General features: G+C 62.3%; 1 protein-coding gene across 2 annotated transcripts in view; it reads right to left on the reverse strand.

The window, feature by feature from the left end:
• The window catches only part of GNAO1 (G protein subunit alpha o1), a 172,617-nt gene that overhangs the window by 5,457 nt on the left and 153,307 nt on the right, over positions 1–13,853 (reverse strand). The window contains exons 6-8 of one of the 2 annotated variants that reach the window (XM_038531015.1): positions 13,420–13,549; positions 9,475–9,628; positions 3,346–7,193 (exon numbers count right to left, since the gene is read on the reverse strand). In XM_038531015.1, the coding sequence (XP_038386943.1) occupies positions 7,006–7,193; positions 9,475–9,628; positions 13,420–13,549 (472 nt within the window). In that variant the 3' untranslated portion in view covers positions 3,346–7,005. Of the gene's footprint in view, positions 1–32; positions 187–3,345; positions 7,194–9,474; positions 9,629–13,419; positions 13,550–13,853 lie in introns of those variants that run through there. The other variant, XM_038531014.1, reaches the window with a different exon arrangement.

Consider the following 13,853-nt stretch of genomic DNA (forward strand, 5'->3'; position numbering starts at 1 on the left):
CCCCGGCAGAGGCGGGGCCTCCCGACACCCACCTGTGTACTCAGGAAAGCAGATGGTCAAAGGTGACTTCTTGATCTTCTCACCGAAGAGATCTTTCTTGTTGAGGAAGAGAATGATGGAGGTATCGATGAAGAACTTGTTGTTACAGATGGAGTCGAAGAGCATGAGAGACTCGTGCATGCGGTTCTGCAGCCCCAGGCGGGGAGAGAGAGCGGGGGGGGGGGGGGGGCACAGGGAGAGACAAGAAGAGAATTAGGCTTCAGAGGGAGGAACGGGGCTGCTCAGCAGCTCGGCGGGCCTCCTGTGCGCCCAGGGCTCCTCTGAAGGGGACAGTGGAACTGCGACCTGTCACAGCACAGCGTGGCTCAGTCCGCCGATCCGGGCGGTCTACACCCTCCTCCTGGGGCTAATGGCAGACACTGGACCCGGACCCACCATGGCTCCTGGGTGAGGCTGAGGAAAGGCTGACGTGGGCTCTCCCTGTGGCAGAGTCCCCAGCCGCCGGAGGGTCTCCCTGCATGGGCGGGTGTGCAGGGGTCGGGGGAAGGTGCTGGAATGGAGGCCCCGGGGAGCTGGGCTTTGGCACTTCCTGTCCAGGTCTTTCTCTGGGGCCCAATCTGTGGGTGACATCCTCTGGGAGCGGTGAGGGACTTGGCACCCCTCCTGCAGTCGGAGGGGAAGTCACACCAGGCTCCTGCCAGCATCCTCGGGGGGCCACCACTCTGGGGAGACATGTTCCTGCCCAGCTGCCTCCAAGAGCTCTGGGGAGCCTGGCCACTGACCCCTCTGGTGGGGTCACACTCAGCCGTGTCCGACCCTGCAAGGAGTTTGAAGTGGTGCAGACATGAAGTACTGTCTTGCACACAGAAGTCCATTTAGCAAAGGAGTGACTATCCTGGGCACTCCAAGTAGAGCAGGACCTGAGGGGGACAGCCCTGTGCCCTGGGCGAGGACAGACTCATCCTACTGTGGGGTGTCAAGCACACGAACCTGAGGAATGTTTCTTGGCAACGCAGGGGAGCACGTCTCTGCGAGCGAAGGCATTTCTGCATGGGAAGGTGGTTCCTCCATGAAAGGTACCTTCCCAGGGGAAGGGACAGCCACCCACTTTCCCCAAGGACCCTGTCCTAGCCCTGGGAACTTAGCCACTCCAAACCCAGCTCTGTGGGTTACTCCAGGCCACACTGAAACAAACTATTGCAGAGAGGAGGCGTGGGCATCCCTGGGCAGCATTCAATGGGGGTCACCTCATTCCCCGGGGCTGAGCTGGTTCTGAGAGAAAGGCGGGTGAGGAGGATAGTGGACTGGCCACCAGAGGTCACCAGGCCCCGCTCTGCCAAGCACCAAGCCCAGCACTTCACCTGCCTCATGTGACATAGTCTCACCAACCCCTAGGGAATACAGACAGGCGACGGAGCTGGGGCCCAGAAGAGCAGAGGCGTGTACCCGGCCCTGGGCCAGATGCAGAGCTAATGACACGAAATGGGTTTGTCCAGCAAACGAGCAGACCTTTAGAGCAATAAATAATAGAGGGTCATGACCAGCTCTGTGCATCTTCAGTCCCTCTTTGTGACTGCATTATTACACCAGTGGCCTGTGACCAAGGGTCTCACAGCCCCCACCCCCGTTCTTATGGCTAAGGCCAGTTGCTAGAACGAGTTCTCAGCTGCCCCTCGGGAGCCTGGTTCTCGGCTCCTCTGGGAGCTGCAGCAAACGGCCCTGTCCTTGTGCTCTGAGACCGGTTCAGCAAAACCTCTGATCCTGTTACCCTCCTGGCCTCGACCGGCACATTCCACCCCCAGCCCCCCGCGGGCCTGTTGTCTGCACAGCTGCACTCGGGGAGTGGGGGGACCCATCTGCCCTGGTGGACTCCACCGGGCCTGTTCAGAGGATGGGTGGAGGCCAAGGCCGAGGGCTGGGGACACTCGGGCTCCCTGTGCCACCTCCGCAGGAGGAGTAGGGATGCTCTGCCACCCGAGGACTCAAACGAAAAGGCCTCCCTCCACACAGCCACCTGGTTCCGTAGCTGCTCCACCAAGAGCTGGAAGCCCATGGCCAGAGGCCAGCTCCCAAGTCCACTGCACAACCGCCCCAGCATCAGCCCCGGGGGTCGCGGTGGGGACATATGCTGGAGGGCTCAGGACCAGGAGGGGTGGCCCGGGTGACCTGAGCCGAGCAGGCCGGGCTGAAGGGCTTGCAGGACGAGTGCAGTTGCGCTCGGCTCAGCCCCCCACGGCCTCTGCCCAGGGGGCCGGGCACACGCACGCACCTGCTCCCAGAGCACACAGTCTAGCGGGGGGACGGTGCACGCACGCGGAGGTCTCTGGCCTGCAGCTCTGCGCAGTGGGAGCCGGGTTTGCGGGGAGGGTCTCGGAGGAGGTCCTGGAGGCTCAGGAGAACCGTGGGGAGGGGAGGCGCCGGCACTGAGCCCGTCCCCACCCGCAGGCCTGACCGCCGCCCTGCGCACACTGACTGCAACCCACCCCCAAGGAGCCCGGAGCTCGTCCTTGCAAGCTGCCCCGGAGGAGGGGGACGCAGGAGGACACACGAAATGGAGACAGCACCACGTGAGAACAGAGGAAGAAGCCAGAGATGACAAGCAGGCAACAGCCACCCCCTCCTGCCGGTCACCTTCCTGGCCCGCACACCCGCCCCCGCCGCTGCAGGAAAGCTTGGGCCCCCTGGCCGCTGTGTCCCCAGGGCAGTGGTGTGGCCCCACCAGGCACGCTGTGACCACCCCGAGGGGTCAGCAGGGCCCGGCCGGTTGCCAGGATCCTCCGGCCCCCAGAAGACTGTGCCCCTTGGCCAGGTGGCCCGCAGTCCTGGCCCCGGGGTGGCTGGGCCGAGCGCGAGGACAGGTGTGGGTGTCATGGTGTCGTGCGGCTACACTGGCGGAAGCTCTGAGTGCGGACACAACACAGCACGCTCACGCGAGGAAGCTGGCACTTTTATTAACGGCAGGTCACTAATAAATACATTACGGCAGCCAATAAATTATTACAGTAACTAGAGATTTATTAAACCAACAAGTCACTCTTCTTACAAAATTATAGTTAATGTGGGGTGGGCGGCGGCAGGGCTGGCAGGTGGGGCCGCTGCACTTCAGGGAGGTTTGCTAAGGAGGGAGCAGGCCCTGGCTCCCCTTTGCTGGGGACAGGGTGGGGGCAGATGGGCCAAAGCAGGTGGGGAGGAAGCCTGGGGGGGATGGTGGGGGGGAGAGATGGGGGGGGGATGGTGGGGAAGGGGCCTGGGGAGGGACGGTCAGAAAGGAGGTCTGGGGGGTATGGTGAGGAGGAGGCGGGGGGGGGGGGGACGGGGGGGAGGAGATCTGGGGGGAGGGTTGGGAGGAGGTCTAGGAGGTACACTGGGGAGGAGCCAGGAGAGGAGCAGGAGCCCCAGGGCCTGGCTGCTGCCAGGGAGGCAGCAGGGGTGGGGCGGGGGGAGGGAGATGGCCGGGCCTGTGCTCAGCAGGGCGGCAGAGCTGCAGGCTGTGCAAATGGACTGTGGGCTCCTGCTGGTGGTCCTGAGCACTGGGCCTGGAGCAGAAAGCTTCCCCTCCAGAGGGACCCCCTCTCTGCCGAGGGCCTGGGACTGTGGGACTCGAAGGCCGCCTTCCTGCTTCTGTGCCAGCCTGCCTCTCCCTCGCCGGGGGTCTTGGTCTGCCTGGGGCGGGGTGTGTCCGCAGCCCCAGAGCCCCCAGAGGGGAGGCCCCACTACGCCTCTGGGCGGCAAGGTTCAGGACTGGCTTCCCTGCGGGGTGGCTGTGGGGAGGCGGAGGCCCGACCACCAACACCCAGCGGCAGCTCCCACGCTGGCCCTGTTCCCCGGTCTGCTGCTGTGCCCTGTCCCCTGCCCGGGGCCGCTGGGACCCTTCAGTCTGTAGGCTTGGGCGCCAACTCGGGGGACTGAATCCATGGTGGCCACAGAGCCAGAGCCTCGGGCCTCAGGGCCTGCGAGCTGCCAGGGTGCACCTAACTTCCGCAAGGCTCAGAGGAGAACCTGCTCAAGGGGGCTGGACAGAGCTGCGGCCGCTGGGCCGGCGGATTTCCCTGCCTCAGGGAGGCCCGGGGGAGGGTAACTGGAAACACTCTTGGGAGCAGCCCCCCCGCAGGGCTCGGCCTGCAAAGGGCAGGGCCTGGGGAGAGGACTAGGCGGCCCGGCGGCTTGCGGGCCGGCGGCCTAGGGGGGCCCTCGCTGCTGCTGCCCAGCGCAGGCGTGGACGTGGACGGCGCCGCGGGGTGGGGGCTGGGCGGGGGCCAGAGGTGGCTCTGCCTGCCGGCACCAGAGCGGGTGGGGGTCTCCCGCCTGTCCGCCACCACTCCTGGGCAGGCGCACACGATGCCTGCTGGGCACGACCCCTGCTGGGCCAGACGGGAGACGAAGGGGCCGGCCCGGCATCTAAGGCCTCCGTGGAAGCTGGCCACAGAAGGCAGAGTGTCGCAGCTGTTGGCAGGGGACCCAGAGCCAGGGAGAGCCCCCACTGGGCCCGGGGAACCGCTCCCCCCAGCCAGGCCAGAGAGCCCCGGAGCTCTCTCAGTTCTCAGCAGGAAGGCCAAGGCTGGGCCTTCGTGAGGGCAATGGGTGCAGGGCACGGAACTTGCTCACAGGCAGCTAGATGGCAGGCACGGTTTTCATGGGTTTGGCAAAGGTGCTCCTCCTAGAAATCCAGTTTTTCCTTAGCCTGCTAAATGAGGGCGATCCTCAGACACTAAGCACGGTCCTTTTGGGGACATGCACGGGGCCACTGTAGACAAGAGACCCACCCACGTCTCGTCTCTCACACTCTCAACCTCTTCCCCTTATACACGCGACGGAGCCAAAATTCATTGTCACCCTCTGTCATCCCTCCCCACAGTGGAGCCACCGGTGTGACGAGGATGGGAGACGCAGCGGAGGGAGGGAACTTCATCCTGGATACCCGCTCCTTGGGGGCTTCCACCCCGGGCGAGACAGTGGGAGCATTGCAAGCAGCAGCAGGGCGGCACAGGGCACAGAAGGACAGGAAGGCCCCAAGTGACCTGCCCCTCTGGCCCCTCTAATGCTGCAGACAGGGGTCCGGGTGGGGGCAGCGGGGCGATGGAGAGCCCTAGGCCCAGGTGGCCAGTGACTTCCACGTCCAGGGCCATGGCCTTAGAGGTGGGGCTGGCCAAGCACCTCTCCTCTCGGCAGCTGCTTTGGAGTGCGGGCTCACGGGGCAGAGTTAGGGGCGCAGCTGATCACAGCAGGGTGGTAAGGCCGGGACATAACTCCTGTGTCTTTGCTGCTGGGCAGAATGGCCTCACTGGCCCTGGCTGCTCATGGCGTCGGGACTGTTGGTTCTAGGGGCCTGTCCTCTGCTGTGCCCCAGCACCTGCTACAAGGTACCTGGTACAAGTACTGGACTTGGGCTGGTGGGCCGGTTCCTGCAGCCTGGCCGCCTCATGATTTCCCACAAGGCCAGGGGCAGCAGCGAGAGCACCAGATGAGGCATCTGGCACTAGGGAGGACGCCCTGGGCTTCCCGTGCACCAGCCAGGGCTTCATGCCTGCTGGAACCAAGAAACCCAAAGCTGATGGCATGGGGCTCTTCCTGGCTCTAGGCCATCCAGGGGGCTGGGAAGGCAGTCCGGAGTGGAGCCCGGGAGGGCAGATGGCTTGAAGAAGGAGCCAGAGGCCTCCCCAGGGGCACCCCAGGGCTCCCAGGGAGAGCCTGCCTGGGGTGTTGGCTGGTGGCCTTGGCCCATGGGAGGCCCCTGCATGTGAGAGAGAGGTGTGCTGACCGCCCGAGGCCAGCGAGGGCCTGGGTTACCACAGTCACCCCACCCCTTTCTGCTCAGGGACCTCTGTAGCAAAGCCCTTGCAAGGTAACCTAGGACTCCCTCCAGAGAAGGGGGCGCTGGGAGCCAGCCTGGCCTCCCTCATAGTGTACGTTTGAGGATGGTGGTCCCACCCTCTGTCCTCCTCTGCTCCTGAGGGCTGGCAGGATGCCACAGGCTTTGGACAGACTCTGGTTTCCTCACTGAGACAGAAGGAAGCTAGGGTCTTGGCTGCAGGCTTGGGCCTCCCCAGCCACAGAACACAGGGCCTGAAGGGCCCTGCCTGCCCTTGCTGAGTTGGATTCACTGTGAATTCGAGAAGGAAAAGCAGGTCTACTCACATTCTAGAGCAGCTGCGTGACACCCAGGCGACTGAGAGAAAGTGTGGGTCACCCCTGAGCCTTGAGCACCGGGCATGTGAGGCTCTCATCCCAGTCAACACCACAGCTACTTCCCCTCAGCCTCCCCTCCTCCTCCCCCCACCTCCCTCCAGGCGCGAGGCTCCACCCCTCCCACCATCAACCACAGGCCTCTGCAGTATGTCAGTCTCAGAAGCATTCCCTGATCTCTGAGGAGTCAGGGATCGGGGTTCCCAGGAAGGCAACAGGAACCAAGGGTGTGCAAGGAAGGATGGCCCAGAGAAGAAAGGGCCTGGGCCAGGGGGCTGAGATCCAGGTAGAAGGAGGGAGGCACTTGCCAAGGTCGAGCTCTGGGACCCTCTCGCCTTTGGGAGGGTCCCACCCTGGCTTTTGGTGACGGAGCTGCCCTCGACCAGAGAGACCTCAGAAAAAGCTGAGCAGGGGCTCCTGCTGGCCCCACCCTGGCCAGCACCCTGCCCCCCGGAGCCACCCTCACACAGGAGGAGACCCTGGGACTTGGAGTACGAGTCACGAGTCACCGAGTGTAGTGCATGCCCATTCTGGGCCAAACGGCGGCCAGGCCTCCCTCCCCCCAGGACACGACACTCAGAGGCGAAGCAGAGGCCAGCAGGGTGGGTGCCTGCGCAGCCCCATGTTACCACATGTTCTGATGCCTGGGGGCAGGGCAGCCGGTGGAGGTGTGCCTGTGCTCTCCCTCCGTGCTCCCGCCCCTGAGGCTTCTTGGTCGAGTGCAGAGAGTGGCGTGAGCGGTGGCGGTGCTCCGGTTCCAGGGCAGAGGATGGGGCAGAGGGCCAGGCAGGGAGGTGGGCAGCCGGCAGGTGAGGCAGGGGCTCAGTAGAGGCCGCAGCCCCGCAGGTTTTTGGCGATGATGACGTCCGTCACGGCATCAAAGACAAACTGGATGTTGTTGGTGTCAGTGGCGCAGGTGACGTGGGTGTAGATCTCCTTGTGGGCTGACTTGTTCTTGCTCTCGTATTGGGCCTGGATGTAAGCCACGGCTTCTGTGAAGGCACTGGGGCCTGCAGAAGAGACCAGGGGTGGGCCGGTGAGGCGAGGCCCGGCCTCCCCTGCGACAACCCCAAGGGCAAAACCTGACGGTGGGGTGGGGTCCAGGGCTCAGCTAAGCCAACAGGGGACGCGAAATCCAGTCTGGAGTCCGCGTCCAGCATGAAAACAACGAAGCATAATGATCAAAGCTCGCTGTGCCTCATCTGTATTAAGGGTGAGTCCTGTATCATGAAGCTTCTGATTTCCTTTTAAATTTGCACCCACTGCCTCTTGCTCCAAGTGTTCTTAATGCTGTGGCTGTGGGTCTTGCTTAGAGAGGGTGGCCCTGGCTGAGACACCCTGTAGGCAGGTCCTCCCCGGGTCACCTCTTTTGGCCATTGCTGGGCGCCCGTGAGCCACCTTGGCCTCCTCCCTCCTCCTTCTCACCCTTTGCCTTTCTCACATTCGCTACCAGGTATTAACAACTGCCTGGCGCCGCTGCCGTCCTGGGGGGTGCCACAGTACCCTGTTCCCGGTGAGCCCAGGGCCAGGTGTTTCCAGAAAGCAGTTGCTGTCCGGGAGAAGCAGAACAGGACTCCTGGCTTTGCACTGAAGCCCCCACAGGCTCCAGGAGTCTCGGCCCAGGCATCGTAGGGCTGCCAGCACCTGCCAAAGGCAGGCAGGGAATGGAGCTGGATCTTACAGCCACAGTGCTCACTGGGGTGGAAGTCTGGGGGTGGCAGCCCCTTAGGTACCTGGGCACATGGGCCTGGCCTTGAGGGCTTACCAGACCACAGCTCCTTCTGAAATCAGGGCAGGAGGTGAGGGAGAGTGTCCCTGGACTTACAGGTAATCACTCAGGCCTCCTGAGCTCCAAACTAGCCTCAGTGACCAGCCCATCTTGCCTGCTTCCGCTCTACCGCAGGCCACAGCCCAGATCACCCAGGGTGGGACCCACAAACCCCCAACTCATGGCTACAAGGCGGCTGACTGGGGGGCATGAGGGCCTTGTCCATCTCCGTTCGCCTGCCACTGGGGGGCCTGGCCTTTGGGGAAATGGAGACAATACTGCCTGCCTGGCCCAAAGCCCCGACCCCCCACATCTACTCTCAGGGAAGTAGGGTTTGGCCTGGGGGCTTCCCTGACAGGCCTGCCTCATTGGGACTCTGCCCCTGCCCTGTGCTTTCCAGGTCAGGGGCTGGTCAGACCGGGGATGCCCACTTCTCCACCCACTCACCCCTCTGGCCAGGCTCTGGTCATCTGGAAAAGCCAGTGGGCACTTGGGCTGTTCTGACCACCTCTGCTGGTGCAGGGGCCCCGTTTACGCTGCCTTCCCTGGCTGTCCGTATGTCCCACAGTTAGGCAAACTGTGGCAACATTAACAGAGGTGGCTCTGACCTCCTTAGCCCCTCTGCAGGGAGCCCAGGGGCTCTGCTGCTTGAGAAGCCCTGTCATAGCCAAGGGGCCACTCGTATCTTATAAGAGCCCGTGCAGGAGGTGCTGTTACAGCACGTGTTAGTTACAGTCTTCACAGTGATAGCAGGGATGCCTGGGTGGCTCAGCGGTTGAGCCCCTGCCTCTGGCTCAGCACGTGATCCTGGGGTCCTGGGATCCAGTCCCACATCGGGCTCCCTGTGAGGAGCCCACTTCTCCCTCTGCCTCTGTCTCTGCCTCTCTCATGAATAAATAAATAAAGTCTTAAAAAAAAACAGTAATAGCAAATGCTCAGTGGGCACTTATCATGGGCCGCTGCCACGCTAAGTTCTCCATGCTCATTAGCTCACTTTGTCCTCACAGCAAGTCCTGAGGGAGGGCTGCTTAATCCCAGTGATTAACCCCAACTTGCAGACGTGGAAGCGGGAGCCTCGACAAGTTATGTAACCTGCTATGAGTGGCAGAGCTGGGCATGACCCTCGGGCTGCCTGACCCAAAGCCCCGCTTTTAAGCCCCTTGTCACCCTGATGCTGTCACCTCTCCGATACTGTGTTTACAGATGCCTGAGCCGAGGCCCCCAGAGGGGTGGAGCTCACACAGCCTGTGCGTGTGGCAGAGCCAAGATTCCAGCCTTGCACCCCCTGACCAGGAAACTCGAGCGGCCCGCCTGCCCAGCCGGCCTCCCAGCGGCACATCTTGGGGATGGGGGAGGCCCGTCTTCGGCTCTGTGCTGGGTTCTTCCTCACAGAATGCCCTGCATCCTCAGAGCACGGTGAAGGCTCACTGGGCTCAGTAACGGGGTGGCTCCCTCAGGGATTCACGTGGCCAGAAGCAGTGACGCAGGCTCCTGCTCTAGCTGCCGGGATGGGGGCTCTCTACCTGTGTATTCGGGGAAGCAGATGGTTAACGGGGACTTCTTGATCTTCTCTTCAAATATGTCCTTCTTGTTAAGAAACAGGATGACAGATGTGTCTGTGAACCATTTGTTGTTGCAGATGCTGTCGAAAAGCTTCAGGGACTCGTGCATGCGGTTCTGCAACAGAGTGGAGAGGCAGGTGAGGGCTGGCAGTGCCCGGGGCACCCGACTCCCCACGGCCACCGACACAGCGCGCCAAGCAAAGGAAAGGCCCACGGAGGTGGCTAAATGCACCACTGAGGGATGGAGATGGGACAACCTGCAGGACAAATGAGACACGCTCCTTACTTCACTCCACACGCGGGCAGGCTGCCCCCCGTCCCCCGCCCCCTGGCCCAGGCCAGCGAAGTCCCTGGATGGGCCCCAGCTCACAGAGAGGACATGCACCATGCACGCAGGGGGCACCACCATCCGACACGTCTACACGGAGCCATGGGCCATGCACAGTTCTCTACCAGGGTCTCATTCGGTTTCACCAGCAGGGGTGGGAGGGTGCACACATTCCTTTGGGAAACATTAACCGAGGATGGAGAGATCCTCGAATTAATCCAGAGTTGGAAGCAGACACCAGGGGGACAGCGTCTGGGGGGTGATCTTGCTGTGGCCTTGGTGTAGTCGGGGGATTGGGTTGGTTGGCTGGGCCACGGCTGGGCCGGGGGTGGCTCTGGGTGCGAGCCAGTTGTTGGGGCTGGTTTCTCAGTAGAGTGGCCAGAAGAACCCCAAGAAGAAACCCAGCAAAACAGATTAACACAGAAAGGAAGATAAAAACCCAGAATACAGGAGGAAAAGAGAGAGAAAAAACTGAAATATTGGCTCAACCAGTCTTGGGTTCGGGGAGTCAAGGCCAGCCCATCCTGAGGCCCCTACACAGGCTGGCGGAGGCCACGGTCCCCTGGGACCAAGGACGAGGACGGTGGGAATGGGCGGGGCAGGCAGTCACAGCAAAGTCACCCGGCGGGGCCCTGACAACCTGGTGCTTTCAACTCTTAACTGGTGGTTTCGGTTGGAGGGAGGCGCTTCATACCTGCCCAGCTTGGAGCATCTCTCAGAATCTGCTCATGGTTTTGGCCTTGGTTTGACAAGTTAAGGCCCGGCTGGCGGTGGAGACGACAGTGGCAGTGAAGAAGTGGTGGCAGGCCGAGGCCTGGGGCCGCTGGAGCCACCGGCCTGAGGCATGAGGACAGGACGAAACCCTCGGGCTGCCAGGGTGCAGTGGATGGGGCGGCCTGCCGGTGGGTGGGCGGCCTGGAGCCCCCTGGTCAGGCTCCTCTGTCTTGGCTGTCCCATGAGTGCCTCGAGGGTCGTGTGGGCTAAGCACAGAGGAAGTGTGAGGACCAAGGACAGTCAGCAGGGTCTAGTTCTTGCCTCCCGGGGGTGGAGTGTCTGTGTCTCACAGCTCGTCCTTTCGCCACACGCTTGGCTGGAGCAGCCTGACCGCAGCCATCTCCTGAGCGCAGAGTCCTGGGTGCTGTGGGTCTCACCACTGCCCATGAGGCTGCTCAACCACTGAGGACATTTTATGAAGGAGGAAGGGAGAGGCTGCCCATGCTCACCCGGTGGCAGATGTGGGGCCGGGACCAGGCTCTGGACCAGACCCTTCTGGCTCCCCAGCTGCCCAATGCTGCCGTGTCCCAGACACACAGACATTCACTTGGTTCTCTAGCAATGGTATTGTTCTTGCTGCCCCCGTGGCACTGAGCCGTCTTTGTGCATGGTTGTCATGTCCTGAAGCCCATTCCTGGAGGGGCTGCTGCTCTTCCCAGTAGGCAGAGGCAGCCTGCTTTGGGGCAAAAAGGGCTCCAGAAAAAGCCCATTCTTGGCCTTGGCTTCCCCAAGGTCCTGTGCTTCTGCCCTTATGAACAAGGGCAGCGGAAACGGGGCAGGAAGAGAGAGGATAGAGGGTAGAAGAGGAACAGTAAAGGCAGGAAGAGAAGGAGGCGAGGAGTGTGGGGGCTGGGCTCCCAGCACAGTAGCGGGGCTGATGAGGTGCTTGCAGAGGTCTGGCCAGGCTGGACAGAGCACAAGGCCTGGCACCTAACCAGCCCCACATTCACTGGGGGCCTTGTGGCGGCCAAACCCACACAGGTGTCCCTTGTGCTTCTGGGCGAGTGAGAGGCCCAGCCCTGTGGCTGCTGAGCCTGGAACCTGGGTTTAGGCTGTGTGCATGCCCGGGAGGGCAGGTGGCAGGGGAGGGGCCCTCCTACCCTCCAGTTCTCAGTTTTCTTTGCAACCTGTGGCTGGGCTAGCATCGCACTCACTGCCCAGCCCTGCTTCTTACTACTGGGCATTGGAGGGAGCGAGATGAGCCAAGTGCAGCCCAAATCATGCAGGTGGCTGCCTGGACAGCGAATAGCAGCTCCAAAAACAAAGAGTCATCGGCGAACAGTGAGAGATGTGCTGGGGCTGTCCCCGTGCAGGGATGCACGGTGGGGGGCGCAGCCAGGAGCCATCCCGGGCTGTGGGGTGGCCAGTGAGTCTGGGTCCAAGCACAGCCCAGGGTACGTGTCTACCCACCAGGCTCCAGGGAGCTAGAAGCTGCAGCTTGCCGAGGCCACTGAGGATGACTGTTACCAGAGAGAGCTCACAGCCAAGGCCCCAGGACCTTGCCCCTGGACAAGGCGGGGCTTAGAGGGCCTTGTTGGAACTCAACTTAGGGATGTAGTTGGCCCCAAAAGAGGAAGGCAAGGTGGACAAAGCAGCATGAGGATCACCCACCCTGCCGGCGGCTCCAGTCCCACTCTGCCAAGACTCAGCACCATGTGGGTCTCTCCCCACAGCACGGCACCCCCAGCCCACAGCCTCTCAGATCTGCACAGCAGCCCTGTGGGAGTGACAGGCCAGGGCCGAGGCGGAGACACACCCAGAGAGAAGCCCACCTTGTCCAGGGTCTACCATGACTGCAAACTGCTTCATGCTCTCAGTGCCGACTTTGAGAGCCTCGGGGTCTGAGTGTAGGTCTGAGTGAGGGTCGGAGTGTGCTCCCCACAGAAGCAGCTGACAAATGCCAAGGGCACGACCCCACAGCCAGGACCCCAGAGCCCCCAGGAGATGCCACAGGCTCGTCTCCAGGGAGCCCACGGGTGCATCATGCCAACACTGGCTTCCCCCAGAGGCTCTGACACCCCCCACAAACAGAGACAGTGGCCAGTGACACCACAACCCGCAGCTGAGTGCTGCCGTGCCAGAAACTGTTCTGAGCATTTCATGCGCAACCTGTGATTCTATCGCTGATGGCCCCCGACAAAGGTACTATTGTTACCCTGCTTTGACAGATAAAGGTAACAGAGGTAGGGAGTGGGCCACTGGAATTGGGCAGGGAACCGGGAGTAGGCCCAGAGGAAGGCTGCACCTCTCTCCAGGTGAGGGTCTCCCTTTGAAGCCAGCTGGGCCGTCCTCCGAGGCCCTGGACTGAGGACGATGGGGGGACAGCAGGTGGAAGCCGGGGCTGCATCCTCTGAGGAGGGGCCCTGCACCCTGCTGCCAGGAACCAGCACACCACGGCCGTGCCCCTGCCGGCCACAGATGGCTCTCCTGGCCACAGCCTGGCCAGCGCTCAGGGCGGGCTCTCAGGCCTAAGAACAGCTGTCTGTCTTACATATATTCTTGCTTGACTACACCTTGATTTCTTTTAGGATTTGCTTAATTCCGTTCTGGCGCCATGGCCTCTGTGTCTCTGCTGTGATTACTGAAGAGGCACTAACTGCTGGCAGCCCAGAGGTTGCAGGGATGTCTGTCATCCATCTGTACACAGCCCCTGAGCCAGGGCGGGCCTCCGTGGCCTCTCCTGCGCCTGCATCACGAGGCGTCTGCCTGGCTGCAGTTGCAAGAAGTAGCAGGCCCGGCCCCCCAGTGGCGGAACCCCAGCCGCTGAGTGCGGTCACAGGCCGGGCAGGCCCAGGGCCACTCACCGTGGTCTCGTCTTCATGGAGCACCTGGTCGTAGCCGCTGAGTGCGACGCAGAAGATAATGGCTGTGACGTCCTCGAAGCAGTGGATCCACTTCTTGCGTTCAGATCGCTGGCCCCCGACGTCGAACAGCCTGGTGGAGAGAGAGGAGAGCTATGGGCCATGGATGGTGGGGCGTAGACAGGTGTGGGAATGCCTGCAAGCCCTGAGAGGGTGCTGATGGGCAGACTAGTGCCGTCTGCCCGGCAAGGGGCTGCGCTCACATGCTGGGGCTCGAACACCTGCAGCTGCATGAAGGGGTGCACCTCGGCTGGCTCCCCCCATAAATGCCTCTGTGAGGCCCTCTGCCCACAAGGGGCAATGTGCACATCCTGTTCCTGGCCTTCCGAATGTGTCCATTCCTGTCTGTGGTCTCGGCAAACTCCAAACCTGGGGGG

The sequence above is a fragment of the Canis lupus genome, chromosome 2 (genome assembly GCF_011100685.1).
Source record: "Canis lupus familiaris isolate Mischka breed German Shepherd chromosome 2, alternate assembly UU_Cfam_GSD_1.0, whole genome shotgun sequence".
Lineage (NCBI taxonomy): Eukaryota > Metazoa > Chordata > Mammalia > Carnivora > Canidae > Canis > Canis lupus.